This window comes from Triticum aestivum, chromosome 3D (assembly GCF_018294505.1).
Source record: "Triticum aestivum cultivar Chinese Spring chromosome 3D, IWGSC CS RefSeq v2.1, whole genome shotgun sequence".
NCBI classification, from domain to species: Eukaryota; Viridiplantae; Streptophyta; class Magnoliopsida; order Poales; family Poaceae; genus Triticum; species Triticum aestivum.
The window spans coordinates 313,141,544-313,161,610 of record NC_057802.1 but is presented as its reverse complement, the minus strand read 5'-3'; the positions used below and the strand labels follow the sequence as shown (position 1 = coordinate 313,161,610).

Genomic DNA, 20,067 nt, shown 5'->3' with positions numbered 1-20,067 from the left:
TGGTGCTTCCTTGTTGTTTATGAAAACTTGTTTGGATATGTATGTCTATATGGATATGTTGTTGGAAACTTGTTTCTGGTCATGTATATATGGATATGTTGGACTTTGTTGAACTATGTTGTTGGATTTGATGAAATATGTTGTTGGACATGCTGTTGGATATGTTGGATATGTATGCATGTATATCTGTGTTTGAAACCATGTCTAATTAATTGGATTTAAATAAAAACAGGGGACGACAAAGAGGACACGTGGCAGTCACCTGTGCAAACTGGGAACACTGGCTGCCTATTTGGTCATTTTGCCGTCTGCTGGCAGACGACAAAGTGACCAGCTATGCCGTCCGCCAGCAGACGACAAAGATTCAAACCTCTTTGCCGTCGGCTGGCGGATGGCATAGCTAGACACGTGGCAGCTTCCCAGTGTTGCCTAGCTATGTATCAGAATGATGCATGCGGCCAGTAGTGATACCACGAAATCTCAATGAAAACCCTTTTTAACCAACGACAAAGAAGCTGATTCCAGTAGTGACTTTTGTTGAACATTTTGCTTATTTATTAATAATATGGCCGCATGCATCATTCTGATGCAGAGGCCGGGGCCTGACCCCTTTTTGAAAAAAAACTCAATGCTTTTTACCGCTGTCAATTTTTGAAGCGTTTTTTTTAATGTAAAAGGCAGACAATTATCTGCCTTATGTTTTTTGATACGGTAATTTTTGCGAATTGTAAAGTGATATTTTTCTTTTTGCATTCCACTCGTATATCTAGCTACAACTCACGGTTTACACAGCAACACGTTTCTCAGCCGCATACACGCGCTGCGTTGCGTCAGCCGTCAGTGAACCGGGCGGCATATCTTCTCCTCTGGCCGGACGCGGGGCAGTTTGGTTCGTGTCCACAGCGGGTGACGCCTGGCCTGGGGGCTGCCTGGAATTTCCTGCTGCATGTTTGATTGATGTCCACGAAAAGAGGAAGTACGCCTGGCCTGGACAACGAAACAACCTAGTTAGCCTGGTGGAAAACAAGGCAAGATGATTAGCCTGGTCCAAGGCGTCCTTTTTTGGATGCCTGGACAGCCTGGTGCAGCAGCCTGAAAGTAATTACATATATTAATTGATGTGGTGCAGAAAACGAGGCAAACAGGGAGCAAACAGCGACGGGTTAAAATCCACTAGGCCAGGCTATGAACCAAACACTCCTTCCATATGCTAGCCTGACCAGGCAACTTTTTTTCAGATTCTCACGCCTGGCCAGGCAGCAAAATTTCCCAGGCATGGAGTTCAGGACATGAACCAAACTGCCCCGCAACGCCCGCTTCGTCGCCGCCACGGCTGGAGCTTTCGGCCACGGAGCCGCCCGGCTTTCTCCCGCTCCCCTCTAGCCTCCCTTCCCCAGTTGAGTTAACAAGCATGTACCCCACCCCACCGTGCCCAGACTTTACGGTCGAACGACGAATCACCGCTCTCCCTTTTCCCTGCCACTTTCCCCCCTGCGTGCTTTCCTTCATATTCTGATTAATTATTTCCGTCCCAGGCAAGTAGCGGTGCGGCGCACGAGAAAAAACATGTCGCTAGAGACTGCAAAACAGATCGATGCTCACCCGGTAAACGGCCGACCCTCGAGGCTGCCACGCGGGCCCGAAAGAAGTAGACCCACCTGTCATGCCCTGTAACAGCCATGACGGCGTGGCGGCAGCATGACACGCAGCCCGAGACGTGGTAACTCCATCCGGTTCCCGAAACACGCGGCCCCATGCCCCGCGACCGCGAGGCTAAACCCCCGAAACCCCGCCGTCCGATCGAGATCCGACGTCTGGACGTCGCCTTGCCAGCGTCGCCTTAAACCACACCAGGCCCCTTCGTCCTCGCCAGTCGCCCCCATCCCTCTCAGACCAAACGAACAAAACAGGGGCAGCGCAACGCCTCCTTCGCTAAATACGACTCACGAGTCTTCCACAGTCCCCAGCTCTCCTCAACTGCTCCGCTTCTAATCGCTCGCTCGCTCGCCATGCTCTCTGCGGCCGCGGCCGCCCCGAAACCCTAGGCCGAGCGCCGATGGGCTCCCTCGACAGCGCCGCCGGGTCGGGGAGCTACAAGCGCGCGGCGGCACCGGCGCCGGTGCCGCGCGCCCCGGCGGGCGGCGGAGGCGCGGCGCGGAGGCCGGGCGTGAGATCCAGGCTCGCGCGGTTCGTGCTCGTCGACAAGGTGGACTTCCTTCAGTGGATCGGCACCGCTGCCGCCTTCTTCCTCGTCACCATTCTCGTGTACACCTTCCTCCCCGGATCGGTCGTCGTCGAGAACCCGACGATGCAGCTCCCTTCGCGACGCGCCAGCGGGGGATGGGGGCGGGGCGGGACCGAAGCCGTGCTGCCTCGCGGTCTCGGCGGGCTGGAGAACGGCGAGGGCCTCACGTTCGAGCCCACGAGGCTGCGGGACAAGTGGGCGAGGGAGCGGAGTCAGGATGCTCAGAGCTTGGCGGAGCTCGGGAGACCCGTCAAGAGGGTCGGGGCCCGGAAGCCGCGCCTCGCCTTGGTGAGTTGTTGAGCTGGGCGGTGTTTGAGTTCTGTTTTCTCGCGATTCCGGCTCTGATTTTTTTCATTGCACTTCGTTTAGGTGTTTGGGGATCTCTCTCCCGACGCAATGCAGCTTCAGATGATCAGCGTCGCCTCTGTGCTGGAGGCGATGGGCTACGAAATGAAGGTGCGTGCCTCAACTGCTTTCTTCTGAATACCGGAACGCGTGTTGCCGTCTCTTTATTGTTTCCTTCATTAGTTGGTTTGCTTCGTCAAGTGATATTCCTTGATGGTATACACAGCAAGTTCAGATTCCGTATCTGATGTACTATTCGGTAATGCAACTAATCTCTTAGTTCTAATTTCGATGTTCACACTTCCTAGTATAGCAGTTCCACGAGAGGTAGCATGAGGTATCACTGTCAGTACCTCCTACTTTCCGAGGTGGCAACAATCAAATCTAATTTATGCAGTGCAAGTCTTAGTGATATTTTGTTAGACTAATGGAGTATATCACGCGTATATGTATCCTAATTACCCCTATGTGCGTTATGGTCTTATTATGGAACTCTGTGGACTGTGGTATGCTTGAACGATGGTTGGTGTTCCCCCCCTGAACCCTCCTTCTACCTTTGCGCTTTTTCAGCAAGTTTAATATTTTGATTACTGCTAGTTCATGAGCACTTAGAGATGAAATAGGATCTTTGTTGAAATAAAATCTGTACTATATGCATGGATTATTCATTTCTATTGTTTTGTCTTCTTTGTATGGTGCATGATCATTATGTTGCAGAAACTTTTGCATGTGCATAGGTTCTAAAGTGCTGTGTTAAGTTTATGAGCCGAAGAGTCGAGTCTTTTTGCCGGGGTGCGATGCATAGACTAGTGGCCATGCTTGCTACAAATACCACATTAGACCCTGCTTGGAATCGGTGTAAGCTTATAGACCGGGATTTAATTTACAGGTGTATATTACCGGTTGCAGCGTGATTTCCACCTGGAATAAACACGATGGCTGGAGGTCTGTATCGGTTACGGGGGTATTTAGGAGCCAATCGACAATCCAAGTGGGGCCTAACTAGTTGACTACACTGCAAAATTTGAAGGGAGTGGGAGCCAGAAATACATGGCCACTTTCTGAACCAGCACAACATCTTGCTATAAGTATTAGGTTATCAGAGGCAGGGAGCTAGGTTGATACTTTGAGCTTACTAGGAAGTACATCTCTTTTGGAGTGGTCTCGGTCTAACATGAGCTCAGTCTTATAGTGGGTTGCACAATTAGTCGAGCCACTAGTTGTCATTGACGAGTCACGTCTAGTCAACAAGTTGCTTGTCTAGTCCAACTATTCAAGTTGAGATGTCTAGCCAAAACCCAAGTACTGAGGCATAGATTACTTGAATCACTCTTATCATAGTGTGTATCTATGGTCTTTTGCACAAAACTTGAACTGCACAAGTACCCAAACCAAAATGGACGCGCATGATTGAAATGTCATAAACTCCCTGTCTGTATGTTGTTATTAATCCGCTTTGCAAATTTTCAATGCAGGTTTTCTCATTTGAGGATGGCCCATGTAGTAGTATTTGGAGTACTATTGGCATACCAGTTGAGATCTTACCTGTGGACACAAAGTTACTCACTTCTATAGATTGGCTAGAGTAAGTTTTAAAGTATATCTTGCCAGTTCTTTGCTTATATTACTTACTGCGTATTGTCTCATAATGTAGCATTTTTAACTTGAAAATAGTATGTGGCCTCAGCCTCACATCCTAATCATTTCCTCACCAGGTTTATTTGTATTTCTGCAGCTATGATGGCATGCTTGTAAACTCAATTGAAGCAAGGCCAGTATTTTCAAGGTAGTTATGAAACAAGGACTATGACTACATATTTCAGATTATTCTAAGGTGTTTGCACAAAGTCAGGTGTTTAATTTTGACCGCTTCCAAATGTTTACTCAAAGTTAATGTGTCTTGCTGCAGTCTTTTGCAGGAGCCTTTCAAATCCGTACCTGTCATTTGGACTGTGCACGAGACTTCCCTCGCTCATTGTATTAGGGAATATAAGTCTAGTGGAATGACTCAAATCCTAGGTGGTTGGCAAGAAGTCTTTAGCAGGGCAAATGTTATAGTTTTTCCCAACTACATATTGCCGGTATTTAAGCTATTCTCATACTACTAAATTTGACGAATTAATAATGTTTGCGTTTTTATGTAGATCCCCCAGCCTGACATAAGATTATTTTATTATATTCATTTCCTGCAGGTGATGTATGCTGCATTTGATTCTGGTAACTATTTCGTGATTCCAGGTTCTCCTGCACCAGCATTTCAAGCTGATAGATTCATTGCGAAAAATTATGACAAAGATGTGAGAATCAGCCTGAGTTTAGGTCCAAGAGATTTTGTAATTGCTATGGTTGGTAGTCAGTTTTCATATGATGGGCTTTTGATGGAAGAGGCACTTGTCTTGCAAGCAGTAGGACCTCTTTTACAGCAGTATCCTTCTGAGAATAGCACACAGACTGAACTGAAAGTGAGAATCTTAACAGGAAACCAAACTGATAAGCATAGGATAGCCCTTGAGGTTAGGATGTACAACCATGCTGTCTTTCATCGTTTGAATTCACTATTTAGAGGTCATAAACCTTTAAATTGCATCTAACTGCTTGGTATTGCTCTAATCATCATAGGCCATTGCTTTAAATGTTGGCTTCTCAAGAGGTGCAGTGGAGCATGTTGCTGTTGAAGATACTGACAATCTCCTTGCTATAGCTAACCTTGTCATATACTGTTCTTGCCTTGATGAGCAATCCTTCCCCAGTGTGCTAGTTGAAGCTATGATTCTTGAGAAGCTGGTTATAGCTCCGGACCTTGGAATGATCACAAAATATGTATGCTCATGATGTCTCAAATTTTATTGGCATTGCATTTATCAACACAATACCTTACCATTGCACATCTTATCATAAGCTAACACTGTTATCTTGATGGCTTAGATTGATGATGGGATAAATGGACTCCTTTTTCCAAGAAAGAATATTGCCATGTTAAGTCAAGTCCTACTGCAAGTGGTATCAAATGGGGAACTATCCGATCTAGGGAAAAATATTGCATCAGTTGGTAAAGCCCGTGCGAAGGATCTGATGGCTTCTGAAGCCATTGAAGGCTATGCTGTACTATTGGAAAATGTTATCAAGTTTCCTTCCGAAACACTGACCCCGTTAACTGCTGGGGAGATACCTTTGCCTTTGAAACAAGAGTGGAAATGGCATCTATTTGAGGATGTGAAGCACTTATACAATGTGAATGAAAGTTTGGCTGACTGCAAGATGCTCAAGAAAATGGATTGGCACAGGAACAGAAAGAATGATCCTCACAGTATTACACCAAAGATTGATGAAACGTTCTCTGCTATTGCATGGAAGGAAGAAAGAGCAAATCGGATTATGAGCGCCAAAATGAAATTGGAAGAAGAGTATGTAAGTATTGACGTAAATTTGATATTTAACACATCATTTTTCATCGTTTTAACAATGCATGCTAAGTAATTTGATTGGATTGTTATGCAGTTGAAGGAGAGGAGTGACCAACCTCGTGGAACATGGGAGGAAGTGTATAGAAATGTCAAAAGGGTGGATAGGATGAAAAATGAATTGCATGAAAGAGATGAAAAGGAGCTTGAACGGACAGGTCAGCCACTCTGTATATACGAACCCTTCTATGGGGAGGGAACTTGGCCCTTTCTGCATCAGAGCTCTCTGTATCGTGGAATTGGCCTGGTAAGCTGTTTTCACCTCTTAGCACTAACCAAGTTGTTCAGAATGTTAAATGGTCAGCCTGAATGCTCCAAATGTACACATTTAAAAACCATCTCTGATGTTATAAACCAATAAATCACTAAAATTTATCATGAGATCTAAAATCTGTAGCCGACCTTATATAAATGTCATATTCCTTGTACCATGGCTGGTTGTACATGTTAAATGGGGAGTGTGACAGTGAACACAACTTTTGATGGAACTAAGATTTGCATTGCTTCCTGCATACAACTAATGCAAACTCATCTAGGTGTTAACATATATAACTGCCATGTATACCATTGAGTCAGATTTGGATTGCTCAGATTTAGTCACCTGAGGAGATATCTGATCGAACTAAACTTAATCCAACAACCCATGTGGTGACTGGTGACTTTACATGTAGATGCAAATATGTGTATATTAGTTATTTCTTCTTCCACTAAAATAAATAAATACGTATTTCTTCTTTGTTTTAAATTATTTTTTATCACTGAATTAATACTAATGGAACCGATTTTGGTATGTGGCTAGCCAGAATATATTTGGCCACTCTTAAGAAATATTTCAATGGCTTAAATTGATCACATGAAGTTTGTTTTCCATTAGTCTTCAAAAGGTCGAAGATTCGGAGCAGATGACATTGATGCTTCTTCTCGTCTCCCGCTGCTCAACAGTGGGTACTACAGAGATATCCTTGGCGAATTTGGAGCTTTCTTTGCTCTGGCTAACAGAATTGACCGGATACACAAGAATTCTTGGATAGGATTTCAATCCTGGAGGGTGACTGCAAGAAAGGTAAAATGATTTTTGTTTTGATATCAAAGAGGTCTTTGTATTTTGATTATTTTTATTTTGGGGTACCACTGATTCTCAATGAATATGATAGATATAAGAATGATTTGGGCATTATTCTTTGTACAGAACCTGTGCATTGGATGTCACTGCCTAATACGTTGTCAAGCTGTAGATATGAATTTTCCTTTTGATGATGCAATGTAGATTAGTTATCCAGGTCGTGCATAATTTTTAGCATCTTATCTATACTTACCATCCCATTTCCTAAGCAGGCGAACTTGTCAAAAAATGCTGAATCTGCAATGTTGGAAGCTATTCAAACTCAAAAGCATGGAGATGCCTTCTACTTTTGGGTTCGTATGGACCAAGATCCAAGAAATCATGCTAATCAAGATTTCTGGTCCCTCTGTGATGCGATTAATGCTGGGAACTGCAGGTCATCTATCTAACCATGTCTCCCTCCGTCCGGAAATAGTTGTCATCAAAATGAATAAAAGGGGGTGTATCTAGATGTATTTTAGTTCTAGGTACATCCCTTTTAATCCATTTTGATGACAAGTATTTTCGGACGGAGGGAGTAGGTTGCACTGTTGCATGTAGTTTTGTGAATGTTCTAGTTTTAACAGATATTGTATTGGATTGGGCAATAAGTTGTTCTAAAAACATGTTACCAACCATCATTTCTTACAGTGTACTCCCTCCGTGAAGAAACATAAGAACGCTTAGATCATTAAAGTAGTGACCTGAATGCTCTTATATACTAACATTTTAGAGAATCTTACTGCCCTTTCTGGCCTACCATGTTTACAGAACTAAAGTTGCTATTTCACGAACTGTTTAAAGTAGAATTTTTGGCTGTGGTGCCAAACTGAATTGCTTTGTTTTACAACAAACTAATTTTCTTCATAGTTCTGTCCTGAAGGTTAGCTGTTTTGGAGGCTTTTCAAAGGATGTATGGCTTGCAGCTTGATGGAGATTTGAATTCTCTGCCACGTATGCCTAATGACGGAGACACGTGGTCTGTGATGCAAAGCTGGGTTATGCCTACGAGATCGTTCCTGGAATTTGTAATGTTCTCAAGGTAACATTTTTTTAAAGTATTATTATAGCCAAACCATATAGCTAGTACTCTTTTTAACTAGATATGGAAATCCTGGTGCACTGGCTAGTTGGTCGTTGCCTTGTACTATATGCATTTCAAGTGATCTACTACCGTGAACATAAAAAAGTACTCCTGCGTATACACAGGCTATGAAAAAGTGATCTACTACTGTAAGAATTTCATAGCCTGTGTATATACCGTCTCCAATAACGCCCAGCGATGGTTAAAGTTGTACTCCCTCCGTCCGAAAAAGCTTGTCCCTCAAATGGATGTATGTAGCACCAAGTTAGTGCTAGATACATCCATTTGAGCCATTTAAGGGACAAGCTTTTCTGGACGGAGGGAGTATGTGTGTATTTTTTACTGTTTAAGTATATAGCCTTGTTGTTGCATGTGTAGACATTGGGCTAAGGTCCAAAGAGGACTTGGTTTGTTTTAAGTCCTGCGTTTTATGGTTCAAATTCTTTCTTGTATATACTCGGTTGGTATTTTACAGAGATGCTGTTTTGTAGGATGTTTGTAGATGCGCTGGATGCACAGATGTACGACAAGCATCATCAAACTGGGCATTGCATCTTGAGTCTCCACAGGGTGAGCGCCTCTATCACCTATTGACAATAGTTAATACCCTTCCTAGTCCTGTCACAGTGATATACTGATATAGAACATTCGAACACTTGTGGCTGGAACAAAAGAACAGCTGATCACTTTTACAGGAAATGAAATCTGACCTATATGTTTGTGATATACGATAGTTATGCTATTTCCACCTCGAAAACCTGTGACCGTTGCTCTCTTGTTGATATGTACATGTACAGGACAAGCACTGCTACTCTGGTGTTCTCGAGTTGATTGTAAACGTTTGGGCGTTCCACAGTGCACGGCGGATGGTCTATGTAAACCCAGAGACTGGTGCAATGCAGGAGCAGCATCCGCTGGAGGGCAGGAGAGGTCAGATGTCAATCCAGTGGTTCTCCTACGCTACCCTGAAGAGCATGGACGAAGACTTGGCAGAAGAGGCTGATGCGGACCACCCTGACAGAAGGTGGCTCTGGCCACAAACTGGCGAAGTTGTGTGGCAAGGTCTGTACGAGCGGGAGAGGACCATGCGGCAGCAGGAGAAGGAGCGGAGGAAGCAACAGACCAAAGACAAGATCCAGAGAATGAAGAAGAGGGCTCGGCAAAAAACCATAGGGAGGTACATAAAGCCACCGTCAGATGATGCCGGTCGCTTAAACGACACAAGGACGGACAGTTGATTGAGTAGCGCTTAACCACATACTTAGGACAGTTATTCATTCTTCAGGAAATTTTGTTCATTCTTTGTTTTCTGCTAATCTCCTAACTGGTTGCTCCCAGGTGGGTGTGATTATTTTTGTCCAGTTTTGCCCTGTAACATAACTAGGCCATCGAGTTGCGATCGTAGGTTCGTAGGTGTAAATTTGGCTTTGCGATGGAGCTTCTGTTGACCCAGTTGACTTTCTCCTTCGTAGCCACGGTAACTGATTCTCTTGGAACATTGTACTGAGCGTACTGTGCATTGCCTTTACTCTTGAGTTAACTGCATAACATCTCCTTTTCCTTTTCGGGGATCATTCATGTTGCGTGTTGGTTAAGGAAGAACCAGTTGCGTTTGACACTGGTGCAGGACGCCTATATGGAATTTCTGGAGGAAACCACCACCTGGAAGTCAGATTCCCAGGGTCGTTGGTATCAGAAAATACGTGATAGATCATTGCAGAAAAGTACTCCCTCTGTTCCTAAATATAAGTTTTTCTAGATATTCTAATAGGGACTACATACATATGTATATAGACATAGTTTAGAGTGTAGATTCACTCATTTTGCTCCGTTTGTAGTCTTCATTGAAATCTTTGAAAAACTTATATTTAGAAACAGATGGAATCTCTGAAAGACTTATATTTAGGAACGGAAGGGGTAGATGTGAACACGTGATGTTTTGTTAATGAGGTTCACCATCGCGGCCAATCCCTGGAGCATAATTACAAGGCACATATCATCATGTATCACATGATACAGATTGACGATAAGGCTACCAAACAGCGCTCCGGCCATCCTTGCCATGGCAGGCCTGATCTTATGTCGTTTATTTCTGCTATCCACAGTGACCTGTAACACGTGTTAGACTCAAACATCTAACCCTTCGTATACTCCAAGTCTAACTCTAGCCCAATAATTCGACACAATTGTAACATTTGGTACCCTGGCTAGTGCCTGACCACAAGCTTCCCTGGAACCTGCCTCACATCTCTTCTTTTTTAGCGTAACTCCCAAGCTTTATTGATCAATGATAACATATTTTACGTAGCCCGGGCCTCAAAAGCCATACATGGCGGTCTGGTACTAAATCTAGAGAGTTTCTAGCAACGATTTTTTTGTTGTTGAGAAAATTCTAGCAATGACATGGGCATCAACATTCATCTCTTGATGTTCATGGTACTAAATCTAGAGTTTCATTTTATTCTACTACTCTGAACGAAGTGTTTTCATTTAGCTCAAAGTATTGGGTATTTTCCTCTCACTTAGGGGAACAAGGTGGCACACAAGCTTGCTAGGATTTCCTATGATTATAGTTATGTAGTTTCTTGGGAGGATGAGGGTGATCCTTCGTAGATTATCCTAGCTGAACTTGTCAGTGATGTAACAAGTACTTGATTTGAGTGTGCCACAAGTTCCAAAAAAATCTAGAGAGATTCTAGCAATGATATGCGCATCAACATTCTTCTCTTGACATTCATGGTACTAAATCTAGAGAGTTTCTAGAAATGATATATGCATCAACATTCATCTCTTGACGCGACTGAGAATTATCTGATGACTCGGCAAAAAGAAGAATTATCTGATGAATAATCGATAACAAAATAACCCTCATCCGATCAATATAAGACAGACTTCTACCCACCAAAAATATCGTACTACATGCTGCACTATTACCAGAAACACAAAGCAAAGCAAACAGCGAAGAGATGACATCCAAGTAGGAAGTGTGAAATAGTATCAGATTACACAAACTGTAATAAACACAAAGCAAGGGCAGTTTGACGACATTAATTAATTAATTACAATAACAGAGAAGCCCACAACGCTCTCCCTTATTTATTCTACACGGAGGATATATGTCCTACCACTTCCAAACAACTAGGACAACAATTGGTGAAATGTGGAACTTCATCCCGCCACAGCATTAGCTCTGGAAACAGATCAAAACTTGAAGCAACCAATTCTTGATGAGAATGTCCGCCCACTCACATCCACGCCATCATGACAGAGGCGCCGTTCTCCAAGTTACCAACAGGGCCTGTGTGGTTTCCGCCGCGAGAAAGCAGCGCCAGCAGCCCGCCGCCATGCACCCTGCCCTCCGGCAATGGAGGCTCCGACTGCATCGAAACAGGATCAACCTTCACTGCTGCAGCAACTTCCATCTCGTCGGGTTTAACATCTGTGGCGAAGTGGTGGATCACAGGGCCTAATGTACCACCACCATGAACACAGTGGTCCTGGACTAGAGCGGTGTGAGCTGAACAGAGGCCAGTCTTGCTGCGAGCAAATTTATCACACTGCTCTGTGCCAATACCGAAGCTCGAGTCCGGCAGGCCCCATGAGCAGCGCTTGCCTCCCCCGTGCGCCTTGCAGAAATCAGTGCTCCCCTGTGCACTCTTCACACAGCCGTCGAACCTGCATCTCTTGCCACCACCATGGCGCACACAGTACTCCGTCCGCCCTCTAGCACTCTTAGTGCAATCAGAAATAGCGCACCTCTTCCCACCACCGTGCGCAACACAGTACTGCGTCCCGCCATGCACACTCTTCGGGCACACTCCACCACCCTCAAATAAGCAGCGCTTGCCTCCTCCGTGGCCCTTGCAGTAAGGGGTGCTGCCTTCAGCTCCTTTGGTACAGCCCAAGAAAGTGCAGCGCTTGCCTCCACCATGCGCCTTGCAGAACTTTGTGCTTCCCTGTGCACCCTTTGCACATTCTGGAAACTGGCAACGCCTCCCACCCCCATGAGAGATGCAGAGGCCAGAATGACCTTCTGCGCTCTTGGTGCACTTCTCCTGCTGACATCTTTTTCCACCTCCATGCCTGATGCATAAGCCAGATCTTCCTCGGGCAGCACGGGAGCAGCCATCATTACTGCACCGGCGGCCACCGCCATGGGCAATGCAGTGGTCGGTGCGCCCTTCAGCGCTCTTTGTACATCCAAGAAACTCACATCTCCTCCCTCCACCATGGGCCTTGCAATATATGGTCCTTCCTTCAGCACCCTTCTGGCAACCAGGTTTCTGGCATCGCCTGCCACCACCATGGGCTATGCAATGCCCTGATGCACCTCTTGCCCCTTTCCCACATCCAGGGAATTGGCAGGTTTTAGTGTTAAGATTGCGCTGCTGAGGGTTAGTTACCACCGAAGTACAGGCAACCGAGCTCTTCACACTTGCTGGCATAGTTGACGATATGACTGGCGAAGACAAAGTACCATTCTCTTGTCTGGGTATCTTCGAAAATGGAAAGGCATATGTTGCTTCAGACGCATATGATGATGAAACCACAGAGTGCTCAAAACCCCAACTAGACGGTGCTGACCCATTCCCTATAATGGCTGGTAATGAATAGGTCACTGGTATGTCCAAGCCATCATGAATATTTGGTGACACCATATTTGTACAAGTGACAGCAGATTCAGGTGAGCCAGTGGATAAACTCAACTGAAGATCCAGTTTAGGAGATTTGGCCACCAAACCAGCAGAGGATTTCCGTTGGAAGTGTGCAACATCATTGCCAAGGGAAAGCTCAAAATTCAAGCTAAGATCAACAGATGACTCCTCATCAGCCTCCTTTAGCGAGCATGGAGACATTGCACAAGCTGTGGCAGAGCTTACTTTGCTATCGTCAGATGAACTTGGTGAACGGCCTAAACCCAGAGTGAGTAATGCATCCCCAGTACCTTCTGCTCCCGCCATAGTACCCCACTTCCTTTTCAGGGCTTTTGTGTTAGTGAATGAAAAGCTGGAGTATGATGTGGAATCAAGTGTAGTGTCTCTATGCTGAGCAGTATGTTGGACTGAACTCTGGTACTGAGAAGTGTTTAACGAGTTGATGCTATCACCAAATCCAAGGCCATGAGAAGTTTTGTCCATTCCAATTCGGAAACATCAACCAATTAGTAAATGAAAAGAACCACCAGTTGACTGACTTCCTGGTATCATAACTTTATTTATGAACTTCTACTAGGTTAGAAAACTCAGAACAGCTTGCAACCCCCGCTAACAAAGCCAGATACATCATCACGGTCCATTTCTCGCCAGTATGTATGGGGTGAGTGGGATGAAGTTTTGAACTGACCCTCAGTTTCTACTTAGAAACTTCCACAGTTCAGGCCAAACAGAAGGTGATGATCCTGCTGATTAGCAAAAAATATATGAGATGAGAACATAGGAAGTCTCAACTACAAAGCTCATGCAGCAAAAGTAAAAAGAGATCCATAAAAGGCTACTTAACATTAAAGGGTCATAAAAATTGCATACAAAGGGAAAAGAAGACCACAACCAGGAGCAGCTATCTACTAAAAGGAGAGCACAGTCATGACATGTCCACTTCTGTCATGATCAAGAGATCTTAGAATTGTCGGTGCCTTTATAATTCAAAACAAAATAATGTTGGTTTACACTAATGCTAAATCTTTCAACTTGTAAATTTAACAGACTCTGTTTATAATTTTGTAGTGACTTCAATAGTTAGCTTTTATAATCATATTCTCTCAAGATATTAGTACCTCCGTCCCAAATTACCTGTCTTAGATTTGTCTAGATACGGATGTATCTAACACTAAAACCTGTCTAGATACATTCGTATCTAGACAAATGTAAGACAAGTAATTCGGGACGGAGGAAGTATAAGATTATAACATTGCATAGCATTGTTTTGAGATGAGTCTATATGTACCGTTTTTATTTGTTGATCTGTAAGTGCCTACACAGATCAAAGATCAGAAAGATTGATTACACATGTACTATATCAGCTGAGGGGACAACAAATCTCAGAACCTATAGATGGCCAGGTGTAATTCAATATTGCAGTTCCAACTGTATTAAACATTTGCCATCTGTTGTTTATTTGAATACCAGCACCACATTATCTTATAACAAGTAATGAAGTTGAACAGCATGACACCTTTTGCTTAACAAGTAATGCAGTTACATCTTTGATTTGCATAAGATGACCAACAACAAGTACACTTCATAAGGTGCAGTAGCAAGGCAGAAAAATGTCGATATGTAGGACCTTATAATAAAGAAGATATCAAAGATGCTGAATTATACCCAGTATAGCAGCACTCTCGCAGAGCCCAAGTGAGTTGAAAACACAGAGGAGTGAAATCAGCGGTCCCTGCAAAAATAACGTAGTCTTGTTAAAATTTATGTGGTGGATAAGAGATTGTAGATCATGCTAAATACATGTTTCACTTGTCTATTTTTAGTGCACATCAGAAGGAAAATGTTAAAGTTGCTGACACTGTAGCCCACATATTATAGCTAAATTATGTCATGTTCCTTTTGCAAAACACATTATAGGAAGTACCAATCACAGGGTTATCAGAATAGCACCAACTTCATGGTGATCCCATTCACTTACTACTAGCTCATCCCTTCTACAGTATTTTTTGAAGTTCAGTATGTGTTACTCCCTCCGTCCGGAAATACTTGTCATCAAAATGGATAAAAAAGATGTATCCAGACATATTTTAGTTCTAGATACATCCTTTTTTATCCGTTTTGATGACAAGTATTTCGGACGGAGGGAGTACGTGCCAGGAGATGATTGTATGACCAGTTTCTCAAAAAGAAGGAAAAAGGTAGTTTCACTCACAACTAAAAGAGTTATAGTAAGGTGTTCAATTCTTCATATGCTTAGCGTGCGCATCAGATTCTTGTGCATGCCCTTACAAGTTGGGACAACCTAAAACTAGACGACGCCTCAATCAATAATTGCATAACCAAACTTTGCCACAAGTATGGCACTTCGTGTACGGCTCTTATGTGTCTCACTACCACAACTAAGGATGCTGCACTTCCTTAGCATCCAGCCAGGCTGATAAAAGGAGGCTTCTGCTAAACATTGCAAAAGCTATAGTGACCAATTTCTTTGCGACAAGCCACAATTTTTGGCAGTCTGGCAGTAGTTACCCTAGATTTAATATTGTTGCATTTTTTTCGTCATAGGATTAGTGCCATTGCTTTTGGAGGAGCCTCCAATCAATAAAGATACAACGATCCCATCAGCTATGATTTGCTTTTCAGATCAAACATTGACATCAATAAGTAATTACTCGTGAGAGAGCCAGCCTTGTTATCCATGGCAACTGGCCGAGTCTTAATTCCCAAAACCTCGACGCCAACCCAAACCGGGCAATTGGACAATATTATGACAGGTTTTCACTAAGTTCGTGAGGAAACGCCGTGAGTCTTCACCTTTTTACTTCGCTTGAGAAATGGATTTTTTTTTCGAAAAGTTGAGAAATGGAATTGTATCATACCCCTGAAGGGATTGCATACCCAAGAAAACAGAGCAAACGATCACTTTGCTAAGCGATAAGACGTTTATTATTATTATAACTCTAATTCTGTAATTAGCATTCGCCAGAATCTAAAGTTTTGCGCATCAACCCAGCCATAATTTAACGAAGCACGAATAGTGACAGGTGATAAAAAGGTCCACCGAAACGATCTTCCATGTCCGTCATCTAATAAACAAGGGCAACCGAAACAGAGAAGACAAATCTGAGGCAAACACGCCCACATGTCTGAGGAATGGCCCATGAAAAGCTAGAAATCGGAGCCATAATCCCTAACGACCTGGTATGAGAAAAAGGAGTAAAGAAACAAATTCCAGCGGCGGCTGTTTGTATCACCAGATTGCTCACCCTGAACAGAAAGCAACAAAAAAGGGGGCGCAAAAGGCTACATGCTAAAGGAAAGGAGAGGAAAGAAAAGAGCGCATAAATGAAAGCCGCCAAAAATTTCTTATCTCAGAGGAAAACCAACAAACAGGCCTGCCATGACTTTCTCTGCACATCACAGAATCACAAGAGCCATGAAAGAAGAAGCACGTACACAGTCAGAGAGAGATATCTAAAAAAACAGGTTTCAGAGAGTCGTGAATCTGGCACGAATCGGCGCAAAACGATGGGCGGAAAGCGGGCAGGAAACCCCGGCGCGCATCGGAGACGATAGCAGACGGGAGGAAGCGCTTCCCGGCAACGACGGTGAAGGCAAACGACATATACATACATACAGACATGGAAGCGGGTAGGGAGGGCGAGGAGAATCCGGCAGCCGACGCACCTGGGTCTGGGTGGAGGACGAGGAGGAAGCGGGCGATCCAATCGACTGGGTCGCGAGGGTGGCTAGGGTTTTGAGGTAGTAGCGCGAGCGCGAGAGACCCGGCGGCCGCGGCGAACAGCGGCCAGCAGACCAGATTTGTAGGAGGGAAGGAAGGACGGGAGTTGAGCGGGGTTGAAGGAAAGCTCAGCGGAGAAAAACCGAGGACGCAGGCGGGCAGGGGGTGCTATAAAAGAGAGAGGGGAGTGGGGCGGGGCGGGGCGACACAGGTAAATCGCTGTGGCCACCCCGTGAGGTGAGGTGATGAGGGCGAGGGGAATTGGAAAGCGGGCAAAAGGCAATGCACTCGTGCCTGCCCTTTCCACCTGGTTTGGCATCTTGTCCAGGTACGACCGCTTCTCTTGCTTGCTTCTACTCCCACCGCTACCATTTTTTACTACTCCCTCCGTTCTCTTCTTTAAAATGGGCTGTTTTGTACTCCCTCTGTCTGGAAAAGCTTGTTCCTCAAATGAATGTATCTAGCAAGCTTTTTCGAACGGAGGGAGTACATTGTCTGAAATGTCTTCAAGGTCTTATGAAAATGAACAGAGGGAGTAGTACAAACATTCATCTTAAATTGGCTTCTACAAATACAATAGTAGTACTACTGGTAGAATAAGATATTTTAATATATTTTTAATTGAATGTGTATAGACACATTCTAGCATGTTTGTTCATCCGTTCCAGTCGTATCAGAACGAACAGAACAAGCCGTGTCGAGACAAGAGCATATTCACTACTATGGAAAATGATGGAAAGCAAAATCCACAATCGATCATTCCGTATGTAGTGCATATTGAAATATCCATAACATCTTACATTTACTAGTACGACTAGTAAAATTTCAGAACTCAAAAATGCTTTTTTAGTTGACAAAGGGCATCATCAGGGATGCATTTTGCGGTGTGCTAAATGAATAGGATATAGTACTTGATATATTTGTTGTTTCCGATCATAGTACAATAATTCTGATATTATATATTTTTTGAATTGTTGGGCTGATTGGTCACATGGTTGTACCAAACATATTTATTGAAATGGAGGTGCACATTTCGAATGAGTTGGTTCGTTCATTATCTTTGGTTTGGAAAGGTTCAAGTGGTGTTTATTTATAGGATTTAGCTACAAATCTGACGTCGGATTTTTTAATATGGTAAATCTGACGCTCTAAATGACAAATTATGTTATCGCGAGCATTGCATTTTTTTTAGCAAGCATGGAGAATCCTTGTCACGCTTTTTTTTCTGCTAGGATGTTTAGCAAGGCTGTTGAAGAAAATTTGTCATGCTCGTAACAATGTAATTTGTCGTCTCGAGCGTTAGATTTCACATGGTTAAAAATCTGACATCGGGTTTTCAATACTTTTTTATAAGCAATTTTAAGGTTTAGAGGATGTCACGGGTCAATCTTTAAATAAAATGATGAGGGAGAGAATGCCGCATGGTTACAAAAATACTACTGTGTGCAAATTTACATAAGGTTTGTCATTAATCGGGCTATTAACTAAGCATATGATATAACATGTTCTAACTTTTTTCTAAATTAAATGTATATAGACACATTTTAGTGTGTTTGTTCATTCATTTCAACACGATCATAGTCCGTATTAAAATATTTAAAACATCCTATATCTGTGAAAGGAGGGAGTAATAGGGAATTTAAAAGTCGGATTAACATGTGGCATGCTCAAGTGGGGGAAGGAGGATGTAGAGTGGCTCCAAACACACCGATGCCGTCTAATCCGCCGACGAGGCCTCCAACAAGATGGAGTTGGAGGAAAAGTCCATAGTTCATTGCACCTGTACACGTTTCGTCCGTCCAACGACCAGACGAGCCATCCAGGTGCACTCGGCCGGGTGCACGCAGCGCAGACGTAGAGGGGGCGGCAGAGCCTACTCGGCGGTGCGGCGCCGCTTGGGTCGCACGCCGGGGTGACGCTACCCGTTTTTTTCTTTACGTTCCCTCACAACCAAAAGCCGTCGAGCAGCCGCGTGTGCCCGCACGTTACCCGCCCACCAGGGCCTGGTTTCCGCCTCTGGCGGCACGACACGTGTCCTCCGCGGCGCCAGGCCGGGGCACGCGCGGCCTCGGGCCCGACGTCACGCGCGGCGTCAGAGCTCGGGAGGGCCCCCCGCGTGGGTGGGCGGCAGCGCAGCGCCTCGCCACCGTCCGTGGTGCGCCTCTCCCTCCGAGCGGCGGGCGCGGGGGCCCACACTGGCCGAGCTCGTGGCCTCCTTGCGCCATTTTTCCTTTTTTTTTCTTTTTCTATTCTCGTTTGCCGTCGCCTCCGCGTTCTGCCCGCTCAACGACCGGGTTAGAGCAACTCTAGCAGATCCCGTAAAAAACCCAACACATAAAATAATCGTCAAAATACGGGTCGGCGTGGAAAATCTCGCCCGAACAAACCACGCAAATGCGGCCGGCCTGTAAAAAAATTTGAGGGGCGCGGCGAAATCTCGACCCCAACCCGCGAATATGCGGGTTTTCGCCTCGCCCCTACGGTGCCCCGTATCGCAGTGAAGCGGTTGGCAGGAGGGACATTTCAGCCCGCACCCTTTCCCCATCTCCTTTCGCCGCCACCCGCCCTTGGTTCCGGCCGTCCGCCGCTGGCGATTCCGGCCAAATCTGCGGGCGGGATCGCGCTGCGGGGGCGTCCCCCACCCTCCAGCACCGATGCGCTGCATCGCCCCCCCGGATCCGGCGAGAAGAGCCGCCCCTCGTCGTTGTCGCCGCCGGGGATCGACCGCCCTCGAGCCCGCCCCTCGTCGCCGCCCGGGATCACCAGCCACACGAGCCGTCGGTATGCCTCGTCTTAGTGTTTGTTTTGTGCTTTGTGCCGAGCGGTATGCCTAGTTGATTGACGCGACGTACGATTCTTGTCCATGTAGATGGAATAGAAGTTCTTGCTCTCCGATTCGTCCGATTCGAACGACTCGGATGTTGAGACGATGCTTGCAACCTTTCGGCAGCAGACATTAGTGATGGCACTTGCCGTGAAGGAGCACGAAAACGAGAACCGAAAGAGGCGGCGAGGATCGATCGTCGGTCTTTGCATTCCTCGGAATCGCCATCTCGAGAACGAGATGTTGATGCAAGACTACTTCGCGGAGAATCCAACATATCCATCGCACCTCTTCCGGAGAAGGTACCGAATGCGTCGATCCCTCTTTGTGAAAATTGTTCAAGCTTGCGAGGCAAATTGTCGGTATTTTACTCAAAGAAGAAATGCTGCGGCTTAAAGGGATTTAGTGCATATCAAAAAATCTCCGCAGCTATGCGGGTGATTGCATATGGCGCTCCGGCTGACTATGCCGATGAGTACCTTCGCATTGGTGAAGATACCACAATTGAGTCAGTGCGTAGATTCGCCAAAGTGATCATCCGTGTCTTTGGTCCTAAATATCCTCGGGCACCCAACGAGGATGACACAAAGAAATTGATGACATCTAATG

At 45.0% G+C, this 20,067-nt stretch overlaps 2 protein-coding genes across 4 annotated transcripts; one reads left to right on the top strand and one right to left on the bottom strand.

Annotated features, from left to right (window-relative positions):
* Positions 1–1,880: 1,880 nt before the first annotated feature.
* LOC123078600 (uncharacterized) lies at positions 1,881–9,802 on the top strand. The gene is made up of 14 exons (XM_044501159.1): positions 1,881–2,533; positions 2,615–2,701; positions 4,066–4,175; positions 4,326–4,376; positions 4,500–4,671; positions 4,783–5,103; positions 5,210–5,410; positions 5,516–5,998; positions 6,089–6,298; positions 6,926–7,114; positions 7,387–7,550; positions 8,037–8,195; positions 8,729–8,807; positions 9,035–9,802. Exons 1-14 carry the CDS (start codon positions 2,057–2,059, stop codon positions 9,473–9,475), a joined length of 3,144 nt encoding a protein of 1,047 aa, XP_044357094.1. The 5' UTR covers positions 1,881–2,056; the 3' UTR covers positions 9,476–9,802.
* A 1,389-nt stretch (positions 9,803–11,191) lies between these two features.
* LOC123078598 (uncharacterized) lies at positions 11,192–16,850 on the bottom strand. 3 transcript variants are annotated; one of them, XM_044501158.1, is made up of 3 exons: positions 16,580–16,850; positions 14,558–14,624; positions 11,192–13,638 (listed from the first exon to the last, which is right to left on the bottom strand). In XM_044501158.1, exon 3 carries the CDS (start codon positions 13,373–13,375, stop codon positions 11,483–11,485), a length of 1,893 nt encoding a protein of 630 aa, XP_044357093.1. In that variant the 5' UTR covers positions 13,376–13,638; positions 14,558–14,624; positions 16,580–16,850; the 3' UTR covers positions 11,192–11,482. The 3 variants fall into 3 exon arrangements, with proteins under 3 accessions (XP_044357093.1, XP_044357092.1, XP_044357091.1); XM_044501157.1 differs by having other exon boundaries at positions 11,192–13,635; positions 14,520–14,624; positions 16,580–16,847; XM_044501156.1 differs by having other exon boundaries at positions 11,192–13,635; positions 16,580–16,847.
* Between the last annotated feature and the right edge of the window lie 3,217 nt (positions 16,851–20,067).